At 46.3% G+C, this 16,718-nt stretch overlaps 2 protein-coding genes across 2 annotated transcripts; one reads left to right on the top strand and one right to left on the bottom strand.

The window, feature by feature from the left end:
* Positions 1-4,398: 4,398 nt before the first annotated feature.
* On the top strand, positions 4,399-13,536 carry LOC109743779 (uncharacterized). Its single transcript, XM_020302869.4, has 9 exons — positions 4,399-9,649; positions 9,775-9,967; positions 10,057-10,204; positions 10,656-10,740; positions 11,243-11,330; positions 11,446-11,716; positions 11,792-11,834; positions 11,919-12,022; positions 12,572-13,536. The coding sequence occupies exons 1-9, from the start codon at positions 4,732-4,734 to the stop codon at positions 13,067-13,069; spliced, it is 6,348 nt and encodes a 2,115-aa protein (XP_020158458.1). The 5' UTR covers positions 4,399-4,731; the 3' UTR covers positions 13,070-13,536.
* A 181-nt stretch (positions 13,537-13,717) lies between these two features.
* On the bottom strand, positions 13,718-16,175 carry LOC109743783 (protein TIC 21, chloroplastic). The gene is made up of 4 exons (XM_020302872.4): positions 15,870-16,175; positions 14,910-15,167; positions 14,395-14,598; positions 13,718-14,053 (listed from the first exon to the last, which is right to left on the bottom strand). Exons 1-4 carry the CDS (start codon positions 16,083-16,085, stop codon positions 13,940-13,942), a joined length of 792 nt encoding a protein of 263 aa, XP_020158461.3. The 5' UTR covers positions 16,086-16,175; the 3' UTR covers positions 13,718-13,939.
* Between the last annotated feature and the right edge of the window lie 543 nt (positions 16,176-16,718).

Here is a 16,718-nt window from a genome sequence, read left to right as displayed (position 1 = left end):
AAATGGGCTATTTGCGAAGAGACCGTTAACAGGCTTTTCATGGGCCAGCCCGTTAACTTTTGATCAAGTCAAACGGGCCGGCTTTGTAAGCTAAATGGGCCAGTGGTGGGCCGTGGCACGTGTCGACATATCATAGGCGCCTATCTGACCCACTGACAAGCTGACACGTATTTCGTCCGGCCAATAAGAATTTTACACGTGGAAATTTCCCATTGGTCAGGGCTGTCAACGGGTTATCGGATCCAAAACCCGAACCGATAGCTTAACGGCGTTCCGTTACGGTGGATGCCACGTGTCGGTCACCCTTGACGAAAGCACTTCTGTGATGCGCGATTTATCGTCATGGAAGTGGACACTTCCGTGATGATAATTTTGGTAATGTCATGGAACACTTCTACGACAGCACAGGTATGACTATCTTAATTCTGTCATAAAATCGTCATGGATGTACATGCATGACAAAAAATGCAACCTACTGTGACAAACACGCATCATCACGGAAGTGTATTTTTTTTGTAGTGGTCATGTATTTGTGATTCTTTGCAATTGATATGGTAATGGTATAGATGGCATTGCCCCATTTATTCGACTTTATTAGGAGTGAGGACCAAATCAGTAAGACCAATGCAGCACGCGTGGAAATCTCCAATATGAAAACCACCAACTAACATGGACGATTTAGTCATTATCAATTCCTCGTTAACCCCCAGTTTACTTGGCATTAACACAGACATGCATTCCCGCGCGAGTACGTATAGCGGCCATGCACGCCCAACCAGAGAGGCGTCAGTTAACTAATAATTTAAATCGCACATGCACGCAACAAAATACTATTAATTATCTTGATTAACTAAGTACTTTAAACGGCCTTATAAATATGAACGACCTTCGTCGGCCTTGTGGTCCAACAAACCCGGATGTGGGAAGTATCCATGATGTGATGGGTAACCCCATTACACTCTTACTAGCCTTATCCATGTGGACTGTTGTCGACCCTAGACTCCTAAGAGACCTAGCTTAGAAATGACATGGCATCATCACTCTATGCCTTCATTATCAACCTTCCTTACCTTCGATACCCTTTTGCCTCACTGACTCTGTCATCTCGACACACCCCAACACTCTTCATACGTTGTTGTCGCATTGCCACTCACCTTGTCTAGTGGCCATGCCACCACCTATCATGGACCACTCAAGAATCAAGAGTATCTAAACATCTTGGGCTAGAAAGAAACTCCATCTAAGAAAAGAAGGGAAATAAAGTATATGGTAACAGTGCTCCACCAGAACTAAAACATGGATGCCAGTGACCTGATACGTGCATCATCACTATCGGGATACCATCATCCATGCCACTCGTGTCCATGAGTCGTATTATTTTTCTTTACAATCTATTGATGAGCATTACATACTGTCTTACTACAAACTTTCTAAAACTTGAACTAGTATATGAGGCCCTTCCTGCGCTCCACAAGGTATTGTTTCTTCGACCCACCATGTTATTTCTTTTTGCTAATGGGGCCCCAAATCAATGGAAAAAAAGTTAGTGGCTTATGCTAGATACAACCTCAACACGAGAATCACCACACATCTCATTAATTCACTCCCCCAATCTTCACTCCTTTTGCGTTCTCGCATCTTGTCAACAAATTGAGGCAAGACCATGGTAACACGTGTGGAGATTTCTATATTCATGGAAACCACCAACTAGCATGGGCGATTTACTCATATCAATTCCTCGGTAAACCTCCAATTTACTCGGCACACATGCATTCCCGCACGATTACGTATATAAGGGCCATGCATGCCCTATCAGAGAGAGGCGCCACGATTAAACCGCGCATTGCACACAACAGAAATCTATTAATTTCCTCGATTAACTAAGCACTTTAATAGGGGCGGTCTTATAAATACCAATTGCCTTCGCCGGCCCTCTGGTCCAACAAACCCAAACGGAGGAAGTATGTTGTCTGTCCAACCATGCCATATTAGTGCATGCTCCATTCTACCAATACTTACAGCAGAACAATGTGATAGGTAACTCCATAACACCCTTACTAGCCTTGCCCACGTGTGCTCTTGTCGACCCCTTGACTCATAACAGACCTAGCTCGACAATGACATGACATCATCACTCTGTTTTTGCCGCCCCGCCTAACCTTCGTTGCCTTTTTGCCTAATTGAATCTTTGCTAGTCCGTCGTCCCGACCACTCCAACACTCCTAACATGTTGCCATCGTGGTGCCCCCACCCTCCTCCGGTGGCCATGCCACCACCTCTCATCTCCTTCCGCTCTTCCCCGACCAGCCTCCCCCTCCCCCCTAGGGCACGACAAGCCGAGCTCTACCCAACTGTGGCCATCACCTTTGCCAGACAACCCCCCCCCCATTGGTAAAAGGGGCGTGACGAACCGACGTCTTCCCCACCGCGGGCATCACCTTCGCCATCGCCGGACGACATTTGTCGGAATGGACCCTGACGACCGGACCGCAGAAGGAGAAGACACGGAGGCACGCATGGGACCAGAGCAGCCGGCCCTCGAAAAAGAAGAAGAAGAAAAGAGAAGCCAAGGGGCAAGGGCAAGTCACGCATGCGGCCATGTCTGTCTTTAAATTGCTTAAGGGGATCTGCAAACTGATATCTGATGAGATTGCAGGGTTTTGGTGGGGGAGATAGTGAAGAGAAAAAGAAAATGCATTGGTTTGCATGGTGGAAAATGTGCATACCGAAGAAGAATGGAGGATTGAGGTTTAGAGACCTTCACAGTTTTAATCTTGCTTTATTAGCAAAACAGTGTTGGCGACTTCTCCAGAATCCAGACTCTTTGTGTGCAAGAGTTCTTAGTGCAAAGTACTATCCAGATGGAAAAATTCTTAATGCGGGTCCAAAGAAAGGATCATCCTTCACGTGGCAGAGTATTGTTTCGGGAATTCAAACTTTTAAAAGGGGACATATCTGGAGAGTGGGTACTGGCTCGCATATTGACATCTGGGATGATCCGTGGATTCCAACAAGTGAAAACCGAAAGGTTATTACACCACGAGGACAAGCTATGGTAGATAAAGTTGAGGACTTGATTGATCCGATCTCTGGTCAGTGGGATGAGGACATATTACGATCTGTTCTATCACCAGTAGATGTCCACAGAATCTTGCAAATACCCCTTCGGGTTGAGGTGATGGACAATTTTGTTGCGTGGCAGCATACTCGGTCGGGCACGTTCTCTGTCAGGTCGGCATACCATGTCGAGTTTGATCATCAATTTGGGCACAATTGGAACCAACGTGGTGGACCGGGTGGTTTTCAGGACTGCGACTCATGGAGGAAAGTATGGGAACTCAGCTTGCCAGGGAAGATTAAACACTTTGTGTGGAAAGTGCTACGTGGGGTTCTACCGTGCCTAGGAACACTAGCAGGGAGGCATGTCCCAGCAAACCCTCAATGCCCTAGCTGCAGAATTGGATACGAAGACTCGCAGCATTGTTTGCTTACATGCAAGCGAGCTTTGGATGTTTGGTCGAATCTAGGGCTGAGAGAAGACATACAGCGGGCAGTCATGGAGGATCGGTCGGGAGCGATAACCATGGATATTCTCATGAGACGCCACGAACTGGTTGGGGAGTTCCCCATGGCGGAATTAGTGGCAGTGGCGAGTTGGTATATTTGGTGGCAGCGGCGACAGTTTGTGAAGGGGGAGATTATTAGTTCACCAGAGTGCACTGCAATGTCTATCAGAGTACTAGCAACAAACTTTGTGCGAGCAGACAGCCCTAACCGACCGCATTAGCACCGAGATCACATGTGGAAGAAACCAGAGGGAGGGAGGGTAAAGATTAACGTTGATGCATCTTTCTGTGTGGAAGATATGAAGGGAGCTACCAGAGCAGTTTTGCAGAGATGACCAGGGTGAGTTCATAGGTGCAGCGTCATGGTTCGTATCGCATGTGCAAAGTGCGGAAACATCTGAAATCGTAGCGATCAGGAATGGGTTGTACCTTGCAGCTAAACTTGGGTGTAACTCGGTGATAGTTGAGTCCGACAGTTTGAATGCTATTGAAGCCTATAACCAGGATGATTACCTGGATCCGGATGCAGCAGTTGTAGCAGAAGGTAAAACAATTGGAGAAGATCTAGCAAAATTTGATGTGGCTCACTGCTTCCGGGAGGCTAACGGTGTTGCTGATAGTATTGCAAAACATTCACTTTGTAATAGTTCAACTGAGTATTGGGAAGGCCCCATACCGGACTTTATGTCTCACTTCATTGTACACGATCTTGCTATTATACGAGAAATAAAGGTATTACCTGTAAAAAAAAAAGAGTCACGCATGCGGCACGTGGGAAGGAAGGGCCCGGCCGTCGCCGGACAACCTCGCACATAGGGAGGTCGCGTGCCTTGCCTAGCCGATGCAAACCGGCCTACCTACCTGTTTATTAAGGCCAACCCAACCCTGGCGCCGCCCCGTACGCACGCGCCCCGCCCACCGCCGCCGGCCGACGCCATCCACAGATCCGATCCCGCCCCACCCCGCCCAAACCCTAGCGCCAGCCATCCCCCACCTCCTGCCGTCCCCTTGCCGGCTGGCCAAGCAAGCAGAGCAGCACAAAGCCAAAGCCAAAGCCGATTTCCCCACCCGCCCGCGAGATCTCTCTCTCTCTCTCTCTCTCTCTCTCTCGCGCGCGCGCGCGCGCAAACCCTAGAATTCCCCACCGGCGACTCGTCGCGCGGCCATGGATCCGGCCCCGCCCTACGACCACCGCCGCGGCGGCGGCGGGCACTACTACCCCGCCCAGCAGCAGCACCACCACAGCGGCCACTTCGCGCCGGGAGGGGGCGGCGGGCCCGTGCGGTCCAGGCAGGAGCAGTACGACCCGTACGAGGCCTTCCCGCCGCCGCCGCCGTACCACCACCCGCCGCCCTCCGACCACCACCCGCGCCTCCACCACTACCACAACCAGCAGCTGCCCCCACCTCCCCCCCTGCCGCCGCCGCCGCCGCACCGCCCCGCCTACGCGCCCACTCCCCCGCCTCCTCCTCCTCCCGAGGCCTACTCCACCCCGCCCCCGCCGCCGCCGCCGTACCACGGCTCGCCCGCTCCCCACTACCACGGCCACCAGCGCCACCCCGACGAGGAGATCCGCCGCGCCGCTGGCCACCACCACCAGCACAACCCGCAGCACCACCACCAGCAGCATCAGCAGCCGCAGCACCACCATCAACAGCAGCAGCACCACCACCACCATCAACAGCAGCATCAGCAGCCCCCGTGGGAGGACCCTGAGGAGCGCAGGCGCAGATTCGCCCCTGCTCACCAGGAGCCAGAGGAAGACAGGCGCAGATACGCCCCTGCTCACCAGGAGCCAGAGGACGACCGGCGCAGATACACTCCTGCTCACCAGGAGACTGGGGAAGACAGGCGCAGATACGCCCCTGCTCACCAGGAGCCTGAGGACGACAGGCGCAGATACACGTCCCCCCACCAGCTCCGCCTCTCGCCGCCGCCCAGCCCGCGCAAGAAGCAGCGGTGCGCCTTACATGACCGGGTCGACATCGAGAGCACCTCCAGCTCTGGCCCGCCGCCTTCACGCCATCAGAGGCAGCAGCCCCATGCCAGCTACGCCGCGGTCGACAGCTTTGCAGATAGGGCCCCTGCGCATCCTGGCTACAGCCACGAGAGCTTCTCAACGCACAGCGACAGCAAGGGCAGCAGGAAGATTCAGATGGTTTCACAGACGTCAACGCTGTCTGGCGAGCGTGGCTCGCCGCGCTCGCCACGTGCCACGATTGTCGCGCATCCGAGGCGCACTCCACAGAAGGAGCCTGCCCCAAGGAGACTTTCTGTGTGGCAGAGGATAGAGGAGGGCCCTGCTGCTGCTACACGGCCGCCGCCACCGCCACCGCCAAAGGCCTTGCATATTTCACCAGCCAAGTCGAGCACTGCCGGCTCTGCTTCAAAGGGATTGGCCAGCGTGATCTCTGTGGACTGCAAGGCAAAAAGTGCTGGTAGTAATGAGGGTGACAGCACTAAAGTAATACAGAAGGATGCTGGAAAGAATGTTAGGAAGGTGTTGTCCTCAGTTCTTGTGAAACCTTCACCGGAGTCCAAGGAAAAAGAAGGGGATGTTGAGAAGCTTCCTGGGAAGCATGTTCAGGAGAATGTGTCAGGTTCCCCTAGTGAAAGTTTGGGCTTAGCTGGTCGTCCTGTGGCTGGTGTGAAGAAAGTGAAGAAGATAGTTATCAAGAAGATTGTGAGGAGGATTGTTGGCAAGGATAAACAAATTAGTAGCGAAATTGTATCTGAGAAGAGGGATAATATTGATGCTATTGCAAATGCTTCTGAAAAAGAAGAGGGTGAAATCATAACCTCATCGCTGGAAAAGGATACTGTATCTGAACATAATATGGTAAGCACTAGTGGTACAGCTGGAGCTGGTAATGGTGTGAATGTCCAGAAGGGTGAAAATAGCAACTCGATAAATCCACGTAAAAGGAAAGCCACTTCAGCCATCGAGTCCAAGAAAATTCTTGATTCAACAAATCGTAGTGGGAGTAAGCACCTTGGAAAGGAAGAGAATAGAAGCTCCATGGGTCGAGGTGATATTATTGCTGCTTCAGCCATTAAATCTACAGAAGCACTTGCTACAAGACGAAGTGAGCATCCTGGGAAAGGAGATAGGAGCTCCATGGATTCAGGTGTTAGGAGTGCAACTTTGGTGTCTACGTATGATAATTATCAGGAGGAGGGTGAAATCATGTCTCTTTCAGGTGAAACGAGTGCTGCAGTTGCAAGTAATCCTCTGAGAATTTCTCATAGGCGGACAGAATCTAGCATGAAAGAGAGCAAAGCTCCTAAGAATGTCAGTAAAAAAAACACTGTTTGCACAAATGGAGTTACTGTAAATCATGATACGGCAGAAATTTCTGGAGGTGAGGATGCTAGGAGGGAAGACAATGACATCTTGATTAACACAAGCGAAGAGGATGTTCGCCGTGTAAGTAGTACACCAGAACTTACTATATGCAAGAGAAAGGGTGCTCAGAAAGGCGAGGGTATGATTCTGACTGGTTTAGGTGAAAATAGTATTGGTAATGTTTCGGTGGCACACCATGTGAAGGTTTCTAATACAAGGGAACTCGATGTGAATGAGGATACCAGGACCAAAGAGAGCCAAATCCCCATAGAATTATGTCAAACTAACACTTCAAAAACAATACACCTCTTGGAAGCTCCTAATACATCAGAAACTACTATGAGCAAGTTTGTCATGGGGTCAACTGAAAGACATGCTACCACCACCTGTAATTCTGGGAGCACTCCAGAATTTAATTTAGCTGGTGGATTCGGCAATAGCCACAAGGAAGATCTTCTCAATGACGGAACTGCTTTCAATGAAACAGATGCTCCCATGGAAGTTGAAGGTAGAGATTTCTTTAATCTGTCATGTTCCAGAAATGTTGAAAGCATGAATGTGCCACCATTAGACGCTGATCTTATGGAGGATTTAACCCGGGGTATTGTTTTGAATAATGGTATAGAAAGGGGTGCTACAGCTCAGGTAGCAGAACTGATAAATCTTCATAGAGGTCATCTGCCTCCCGAGATTGATTTTCCCTTGGCACATTCCCGTGAATCTTCATCTGTATCTGGTAACAGCGAGCAGTCTGTTCCTACAACTTTGACACTTGGCAGTAATTTCTATTTCAGTAATAACATTGAAAGTGAGCGACAGCTCAAGGAAAACAATGAGCTGCTGGAAGGGCAGAAAGGATTAGATGTTTCCACAGTGACAGAATTTGATAGTCTTGTAAAACAAAAAGGTGTGGCTGATGATGACTCAGTTGGTGTAGGTTCTCAAAATTGGCTGACTTTACCGCCAGCGGTCAACAGCATTGCTATGTCTGAGCAGTTTGTGACTAATGATGCTACTGTTAGGAAAGATAGGATAGGTTTGGATCAGAGCGTGGATAATGACACTTCTGTTAGTCAGGATCATGATACTGCACAAGGTTTGGAGCAGTGTGGAAGTGTGGATGCTTTCTCTAGTCAGGTTAACAGCATTAGGCTATCTGTATCTGGTAGTGATATGCCTCAGTCAGACTCATTGACACCCGAGATCAGTGGCAATGTTGAGAAACATGGCGAGATAATTCTCTCGGGTTTGCACTCTATTAGTTCAATAAATGTTGTAGATCAACATGATCATCAAATGGTGGATATTTCTGTGGGCAACCCAACTGAACCTGCTATTATCCCAGCTGTAGAATCTATTGATGTGATGGATGCAGAGCTAGTTTCTCCTCAGGTATCTGTTGAGCTGGATAATACCTATGACAGTAATAAAGGAATCAGTGGTGATGTTGAGAAACATGTGGAGGTAGTTCTCTCTGGTTTGCACTCTATTAGTTCAATAAATGTTGTTGATCAACATGATCATCAGATGGTGGATAATCCTGTGGGTAACCCAATTGAACCTGCTATCCCAGCTGTGGAATCTACCGATGTGATGGATACAACGCTTTCTCCTCAGGTATCTGTTGAGCCAGATAATAATACCTATAACAGTAATACTGAAGGTTCTGTGGTTAACTCAAGCACAAAGCGAGATTTGTTGTCTTCTTGGATTGAATCCGTTGTGTCAGAAGCTAAAAAGGATCATCAACCATGCAAATCTACTTTACCTTCTATTAGTTTGCCAGTCTTAGCACCAAAGGAGGATAGCAGGAGAGCAGGATTGGACTCGGTTGGTAACCCTGTGGGGAAGTCTCCTCAGATGAATTGTACAAGCTCTATGCCTCCCAAGGTAGCTCCTAAACAGGCGAATTTGCCCAGTTCATCCCGAGAGCCTCCTCGTGTAAGTTCAAATCCAAGGCACAAGACATGGTATCGTGGTGACTTGACATCTTCTACATCTTTGCCCAGTTCACAGCCTTCAGGATTACCGCCTAAACAACCACCGAGGAGGAATGACAAAACTCAAAACTCTTATATACGCAAGGGTAACGCCCTTATTAGAAATCCAGCAACAGGAAAACTCTCCCATTCTTCTAGTCTGGATACTCAGAATAAGTTGAATAAGCCTGTGATTAGGAGAAGCATGAACTTTGTCAGGAAAGTTGATTCAAATGATTCTGCAGCACGTTCGAACTTTACAGTTGAAAGACCTAAGACTCCTCCTTTACCACTTCATGCCAAGTCCATCAATTCAACCACAAACCTTCCAGAGCAGTTGTCTAAAACTTTGCCCAAGCAGCATGTTCCTGAAACTGAAAAAGAAGATTCGGCTAAGCAATTGAACTCAGGTGTTGATACCCCAAGCATTAGAAGTGCACAAACACCTGAACCCTCAGATGCTAGTAAAGTGGTTTATGTTAGACCGAAATCAAATCAATTGGTTGCCGCACAGAGGCAGCACCCTGATGACCCAACTAAAAGTTCTACAGATAAGGTTTTATCACTGCAGCCACCCACAGCCTCTGATTTATATTTCAAGAAGCGGAAAAATCAGATTGTTTTGAGTTCATCTTCCTCTGATGGTCAGAATACAAAAGAGATTGCTACTGCTGAGAGCTTAAATTCAGGTGAGAATAATGTACAAGTTGCATCCTCGAACAACAGTATCAATGGTTTAAAGGAGAGACCACATAAAGGTATTCAGTTCTCTTGTATTCTTTGTTTTCCTTATGAGGCATACCACAATTGCAACCTCATACTTGAATAAGAAAGCAATGCTAATTCATTTAACTACCATTTGCTCAAACTTTTCTAAATGCAGCTCTTCGGACAAATAATATGGGAACTTCCTCTCACGTGTGGACACTCAGTGGGCAACAACCACAGAGGAAAGGATCTGTGGGAACTAGTTATGCGAAGGCTTTCCCACGTATTCTTCCATGGAAAAGAAAAATATACTACAAGAATTTTAGAAGCAGTCACACTCAGAATGTGAGCTCCTTACGAATAGTCAGGTAACATTAGCAGACTAGCCTGAACTTCTTTCTTTCTCTATTGAGCCATTAATGCAATTTGTTTTAATGTGTCCCTTATCGTGTAACAGAAAACTATTACAAACCAAGAAGAGAGATATGATTTATACTGTCTCAACTAATGGATTCTCTATACGAAAATCTGGCGTGTTAAGTGTTGGTGGATCAAGTTTGAAATGGTCACGATCTCTTGAGAAGCGTTCTCAAAAGGTTAACGAGGTAACTTAATTGATATTCTTTGTGCATAGTTTTTCATATTCAGTATTCCATAAGAGCCAGTTGGAGTTATTTTCATCAGATCATTATATTCTGATAGGTTTCACCTCTAGCCTACCCCAACTTGTTTGGGACTAAAGGCTTTGTTGTTGTTGTTGTAGTATATTCTGATGGGAAGCCCACAAGAAGTATTTGGAAGACGACTTGATTTATGTTACTGGTTGAATTTTGTTGTCTCTTAAGAAGTTTCTAACTACTTTGTCGGCTAATGTCTAACGAGAATGCTGATTCTTGCCTATATTAATGCTGATTATACTTGACTGCTATTTAACTAGTCATGAGAGCAGCCATGCAACCAACTTTTGAAAATGCATTTAACTATTTACATACCAAGGCCACATTATTGTGTAGTGCATATATGGTGCATTTTATAAAGTTACAACCTGGATTGCAGGAGGCTACATTGGCAGTTGCTGACGTTGAAAAAAAGAGAGGAGAAAAACGGAAACGGCAATATCTCCATTATACTGGAAGAAATGGTAATGTGTTAAACTTATTGCCACTACAGAAGAATGACTCAACTGCTAAAATAATTTATACGTGAGATACATAATTTTGGCTGCTCCTGCTTCTCAATTGCTCTTTTTTAGTGTAATAACATAACTTCCATGCTCCACCATATTGCAAGACAGATTCCCAGTTGCATTTTTATTCTATAATTACTTCTGTGGTCCACTATATTACAAGTCTAAAGTTGAATTACCTACTGGCTGGACATTTTACTGCTGGTCTTAGTTAGCTAAATCATCACTTTGTGGCGATTCCATTTTGAAGTGCAGTGCATGAGACATGCTCTCTTATGCCATAATTTAAGGACCTTCTCTTATTGGTTAATAGTAATTGCATATAGCAGTGCTTCCAGTGGATGTAACTTCCATGTTGAACGTAGTACTTTGAATTGCATTTGCAAGAAGACACTGATCATTCATCTGGTCAGTATATAATTTTTTGTTTTTACTTGATGTTGGTCAAAATTTGCAGATCAATACTCTTTATCTGTTGCCGGCAATCAGTTAAGAAACAACAATCAAGCATCTTCAGATTTGAGGAGGTCATCAACTTGCAATGGGTATCTTTTTGACCATATGCTATTGCTTGCATGATGCCGTCTTAAAATAGAACTTGTTTGCATCTAGGATCTTTCAACTTTGATTTATTCTCTGATTCTCTTTATTCTGAAACAGATATGTGCGTGTTAGCAAAGGTAACCAACTGGTTAGAAACCCCAAAAAAGTAACTCGCATGCTAGCAAATGAGAAAGTTCGATGGAGTTTGCACACTGTTAGATCACGCCTGGCAAAGAAACGACAGTACTGTCAATTCTTCACTCGGTTTGGCGAGTGCAAGAAGCCTAAGGGCGAGTGTCGCTATATTCATGACCCTGCTAAAGTGACTATTTGCACTAAATTTCTTAAAGGCCTGTGTTCTGATACTAGCTGTAAACTCACTCACAAGGTAAGACATTTCTTCTTGATTCTACTGCCTATCTTGCATTTGACACTTCTTTCATTGTAAGAGTATGTTCTGCAGGTCCTCCCGGAAAGAATGCAAGATTGTTCTTATTTTCTGAAAGGTGATTCATTTCATTCGCAGTGCATCATTTTAGAATTTTGTTTCTGCAACATTTTTCTTGATCATATGATTTGTATTCTGGCAGGTCTCTGTACCAACACAGCTTGTCCCTATAGGCATGTGAAAGTGAACTCTAAGGCTCCTGCCTGTGAAGATTTTCTAAAGGGATACTGTGCAGATGGTGATGAGGTACTTAATGATACTACTGAAATCTTTCAATCTTATTCAAGTATTACCATTGCTAGGGGGTGGAATTCAGCATTGTCCTCAAAAGCTGATAGTTAACTTGCCAGAAAAAAACCCAGAACTGAACCATTGTGAAAAATGTCCCTTAAAGAATGTGATGTAAACTATAATATGCCCTACCCTCCTGCCAATCATTTAGTATTATTAATTTAAAGTTCCTTGGTAGGTATAATTTACTGCATGAGACCTCTTGTGTTTTTGCTGGGATCTAGGAGGACATGCATGTTCTTAGTCGTGTCAACGAGGATTATCCAGTGTGGTTTAGCGTTTAACTGTTGATAGGTTATCAAAATGAAGATTTTGTTAGTAGGTTCTTTGTTTTGCTGGAACTTGTTTGTGCCAGATATGCTTGCAGTGTAGTTTATAAGCATGGTTTTGCATTGGAACCAGGTTCAGCTTTTGAACTTTGGGGCTTCCATGATCTTTTTTTATGCTCTGAACTGAGATTGCTAATCTTTTCATGGTCTTGAATTAATCCTCTGTTACAAGCAGTGTCGTAAAAAGCACAGCTACGCATGCCCAGTCTTTGAGGCAACAGGAGAGTGCCCACAACAATCTACGTGCAAACTTCATCACCCCACCAAGAAGACAATCAAATCTAAGAGAAGCAGACCAGACACCCCCCAAAACAGTAGCTGGGGACGGTATTTTGACACCAGCATTAGACATGACAGCGAGACAAGCAAAGTTTCTTCAGGCCAAGATGACAGACAGAAACAGCAACATGATATTTTCTCAGGTGGGGACTTCACTGACTTTATCACACTTGACATTGATGGTGAAGAAGGCGCATCAGCGCTGGACAGCATACAGAGTGTTGATGTGCCGGACAGTATACAGAGTGTTGATGGGCCAGGCAGCATACCGGGTGTTGATGCGCCGGACAGCATACAGCTGATGGAACTGGACTCAGGGGAACTCGGCAGGGAGGCTGATGATCTTGATGCACTAATCAAACCTCTTCGGATCATGAGAACGGCAAGAGTGTGACAGGCTAACAGCTGCTGGAACTTGGACTGGGGAAAGTTCAACATTTCAGCGTGCGGGCAAAGCCGCTTCGGATCATGAGGGTAAAGAGTTTGATGGCTGATGGGACAGTGCTAAGGGGATTTCAAGTTTTGGACATGCAGATTGGTGCTCAAGCTGACTCGGACCGGCGAGAAGAACAAGGGTTTGACAAGTTTTTCGGTTATCTCGGATACCCGCTGTTGATATAGTGCTTTGCTGCGCCACACCAAGCTGCAGCGCTGACTGGCTTTTCTCTTCGACATACCCATATATAGATAGGGAAAACATGCCTTGTCATCCTTTTTTCTTTCCTTTTTAACATCTCATTTCCATTCATCTTGTACTTATACATAGGTTTCATTGGTAGCAACTGGCTGTATTACCTGTGTGTTGAATGTAAAAACACATACCATATCTGTGATAGAAGAAATGCAACTTTATTTCGAGTTTGCCTTTGTGAGTTTCCTGTGCATCTACTTGTGGACCATAGCCCATGGGGTGTTTGGTCACACACTGGTATAGCGGTATGCTGCTCGTGTATCAGATCGTTTTGTTATCAGCGGATGGCGCAAACCGTAGACGTGTATAGGAGTACTTTTCTCTTCATATGTTTGAAGCAATAAGCAGAGGTTCGACGACACAGATTTCCTTTTCTTCATCAAGTATATGTAGATAGTTGCACATGAGCAAAATCAAGCTAGCTGGACATACTGATACTTGTCACCAAACGAGAAGATCTACACACAAAAAGGAAGAACGAAAAAAAAAACTGCTGCCAGAATACAGTTGCAGAACCAAAAAAGTTGAAAAAAAACTGGAGCCGTATGCCGTGTTTGTTTGTAGCTCATGCGGTCATGCCGGTCGAGGGACGGGGCCGGCATCCGCTGGAGAGATTGTCACGGACCGCAGTAGCTCCAGCGAGCTCGATAGCCCGAGAAAATGCGAGAGGATGGTGTTGGCTGAAGCCTGTCCACGATGAGAGACGATGACAATTAATACTCAAAATGAAGTGCCAAGTTAAAAAAGATTCTACTCCCCAGATACATCCGTTTCAGCGACAATTCATATGGATCGAAGAGACTAATACTTTCTTAGGTTTTGAAATGCGATCCTATGTCCGACAATTTAAAGGTGTTCTTATTACTATATTTGTGAAGATTGCACATTTTGTTACCAACCCTGTAGATCAAGGTTCGCATTACAAAGCTCAAACAGACCACTTTGCAAGATGGGAGGGAAAGGACCAACCCCTGGAAGCTCTTTTCGTTCTGCAAACAATCAAAATGAAGGGAAGATACAATGCATACCTGAACAAGAAAAACATCCAGAGCAAGAACTGGGCTCTGGCCAGCGGATATCCCCTGGTAGTAGGGCACTGAGGAGGTGGTGAGAGCTTTTGCTACCAAAGCACCAACAGTCGCCTGCATCCCGAGGACCGCAGCGCCCATCCCGACAACGCTGAGTACAATACTGTTCCTCAGGTTTTTAACCACAGCCGCACGCGGAGGAGCCTGGAGAAGGAGCCACTCGACTTAGTTTCGGCTAAAATGCATATATAAGCAGAACCAATTAATATTATGCTAGTTCAAAACAGATCAAGTAGGCCACAGCGTGATGCATTGTTGTACCATGACATTACGGTACCATATGCCATCAAATGAGTTGGGTGTGTTCATGAGATCAGGTTGATTGTCGACAGGTAGGCAAGATCAGACGTCATGCACACACTCCCATATGCAAAGGCAGTGGGTGCGTAGAAGCAATGGCTTTTCAGAAAAGGAAACGATAGCCCAGTGGGACATTATTTGGGAAACTTGAGTACCTTTGCAGGCTCGGTTGCTGTTCTCCTGAGCGTTTTGGAAAGACGGATGTAACCAAATGACCGGAACACCGACACAAAGGCCGCAACGATGCCAAGCCCGGTCGCATAGAATGTGAAGGGAGATGTTGCATTCCCGGTAGCAACTGCGGAGAACGACAAGATCCCAGCCGAAACGGTTGTGCACACCAACTGAGACCAGAATGCCAGGGTACCCAAATTCTTGAAATACCGTGCTGTTTTCTCTAGCCTCTTGCTAACCTGCAAAACCGACAAAAATAACACAGAGCAAAAGATAAGATATGAGCCGCGCAAATAACATGAACAGAAGCAAACGCGGCAGTGGACCATGGAAACCATATTCTGAAACAGCACGGGAACACTTGATTTACAGTGCTAACCATGATCTACATATCATACCAGTAGTAGGATACCAAGAAGAGTACACAACACAATTTTTTGTAAAATTACAATAACACCTTAAAGATTCATGGATACTACTTCCTCCGTCCTAAAATAAGTGTCTCAACCTTGTACTAACTTTAGTACAGAGTTGTACTAAGGTCAAGACACTTATTTTGGGACGAAGGGAGTACATGATAAAAGCTTTACATATCATGTTTATGCTGAGACTCCTCTTTGGCGCACACCTTTTTTTTGTTCTATCAAAATCTCCCATACCAATGAGGCGACTAGATGCACATATTAAGCATGTGGAGTGACTTCAACCAAGTGTCTTTAACCAGGGAGCAACTAGATGCACATATTAAGCATGTGGAGTGAGGGAAAACAATCTATCCCAGAACTTATACTGGTTGATGATGCAGGCACAGCCCAGCTGCCTAGTACCAGCCCTGCTGCCCTGCAGGATTGGACAAGGAAGTGCCAGCAATCCGGCAAACGGCCGCGCGCATGAGGGTTCAGCGGATCAGCGGGGGGGACGGGGAGGGAGCGGGGCGGCACCTGGGCGAGCTTGGCCTCCTCCTCGGCGGACAGCGGCGCGGGCTCCGGCTCGGCGGCACCGGGCCCCGCGGCGGCGAGGCGGGGGACGGCCGCGGCGCGGAGGGCGGGCACCGCGCGGCCGGGGGCGGAGGAGGTGCGGGGCGCGGGAGGCCGCCGCCTTAGCGTCGCGAGGCACGGCGGAGGCGCCGCCGGCGGGGAGAGCAGGAGCGCGAGCATTTTGCGCCTGGGTTTTTTTTTTGGGGGCGGTCACGAGGGAGGGCTCTCAACTTCTGATCTTGGCTTGGGAACAGAGCAAGGAAGGAAGCTCCTACAGCACACTCAAGCTCAAAAGAGCTCCCTCTAGTTGGAAAATTGTACTTGTGTTGCACTAAAGTTGCGTCAATTAATTTGGACCGGTGAAAGTAGATGAACATGATATGATATTTTTTTTTTTTTTGCAATTTAGGAAGGGACAGACAAAATTCTTCGAAGCTGTTTCCGAACAAGCTTGACCTACTGCCGTACTCGTATAAAGATTTTGACAAAGACAAACTCTGGTAAGAAATGCGTGCGAAAAAAGAGAATTTTCCGTGACGATATAGAGTAAATAGTAACTCTAATATAGTGTTAAACTTTTCACAAGAATACCGGCAAATGTACCGCTAGTTTTTCTAATTTTTTGAGACAAACAAGACTACCAATAGGTGATTACTACATCTACGTCCGGCCCAAAATCCATGATAAATGATAAATGATAAATGTGTGAACTTTTTCAACTTTTTGCTATTTTTTTGTAAAATCGATGAACTATTTTTCGAATTCGATGATTTTTTTCAAACCAATGGTCTTTTTTAAAAAATTTATGAACTT

The sequence above is a fragment of the Aegilops tauschii genome, chromosome 7 (assembly GCF_002575655.3).
Source record: "Aegilops tauschii subsp. strangulata cultivar AL8/78 chromosome 7, Aet v6.0, whole genome shotgun sequence".
NCBI classification, from domain to species: domain Eukaryota; kingdom Viridiplantae; phylum Streptophyta; class Magnoliopsida; order Poales; family Poaceae; genus Aegilops; species Aegilops tauschii.
Note: the sequence above shows the minus strand (reverse complement) of the source record. Positions and strands in the feature narration are given on the sequence as shown.

Excerpts from the sequence above, each read along its gene's own strand:
- LOC109743779 (XM_020302869.4), top strand. The coding sequence starts at position 4,732 with ATGGATCCGGCCCCGCCCTACGACCACCGCCGCGGCGGCGGCGGGCAC. Across the intron at positions 11,331-11,445 it reads AGGTCATCAACTTGCAATGG|ATATGTGCGTGTTAGCAAAG; the intron begins GTATCTTTTTGA and ends ATTCTGAAACAG. Across the intron at positions 11,717-11,791 it reads GCTGTAAACTCACTCACAAG|GTCCTCCCGGAAAGAATGCA; the intron begins GTAAGACATTTC and ends TATGTTCTGCAG.
- LOC109743783 (XM_020302872.4), bottom strand. The coding sequence starts at position 16,085 with ATGCTCGCGCTCCTGCTCTCCCCGCCGGCGGCGCCTCCGCCGTGCCTC. Across the intron at positions 15,168-15,869 it reads AGGAGGCCAAGCTCGCCCAG|GTTAGCAAGAGGCTAGAGAA; the intron begins GTGCCGCCCCGC and ends TCGGTTTTGCAG. Across the intron at positions 14,599-14,909 it reads CAGCAACCGAGCCTGCAAAG|GCTCCTCCGCGTGCGGCTGT; the intron begins GTACTCAAGTTT and ends CTCCTTCTCCAG.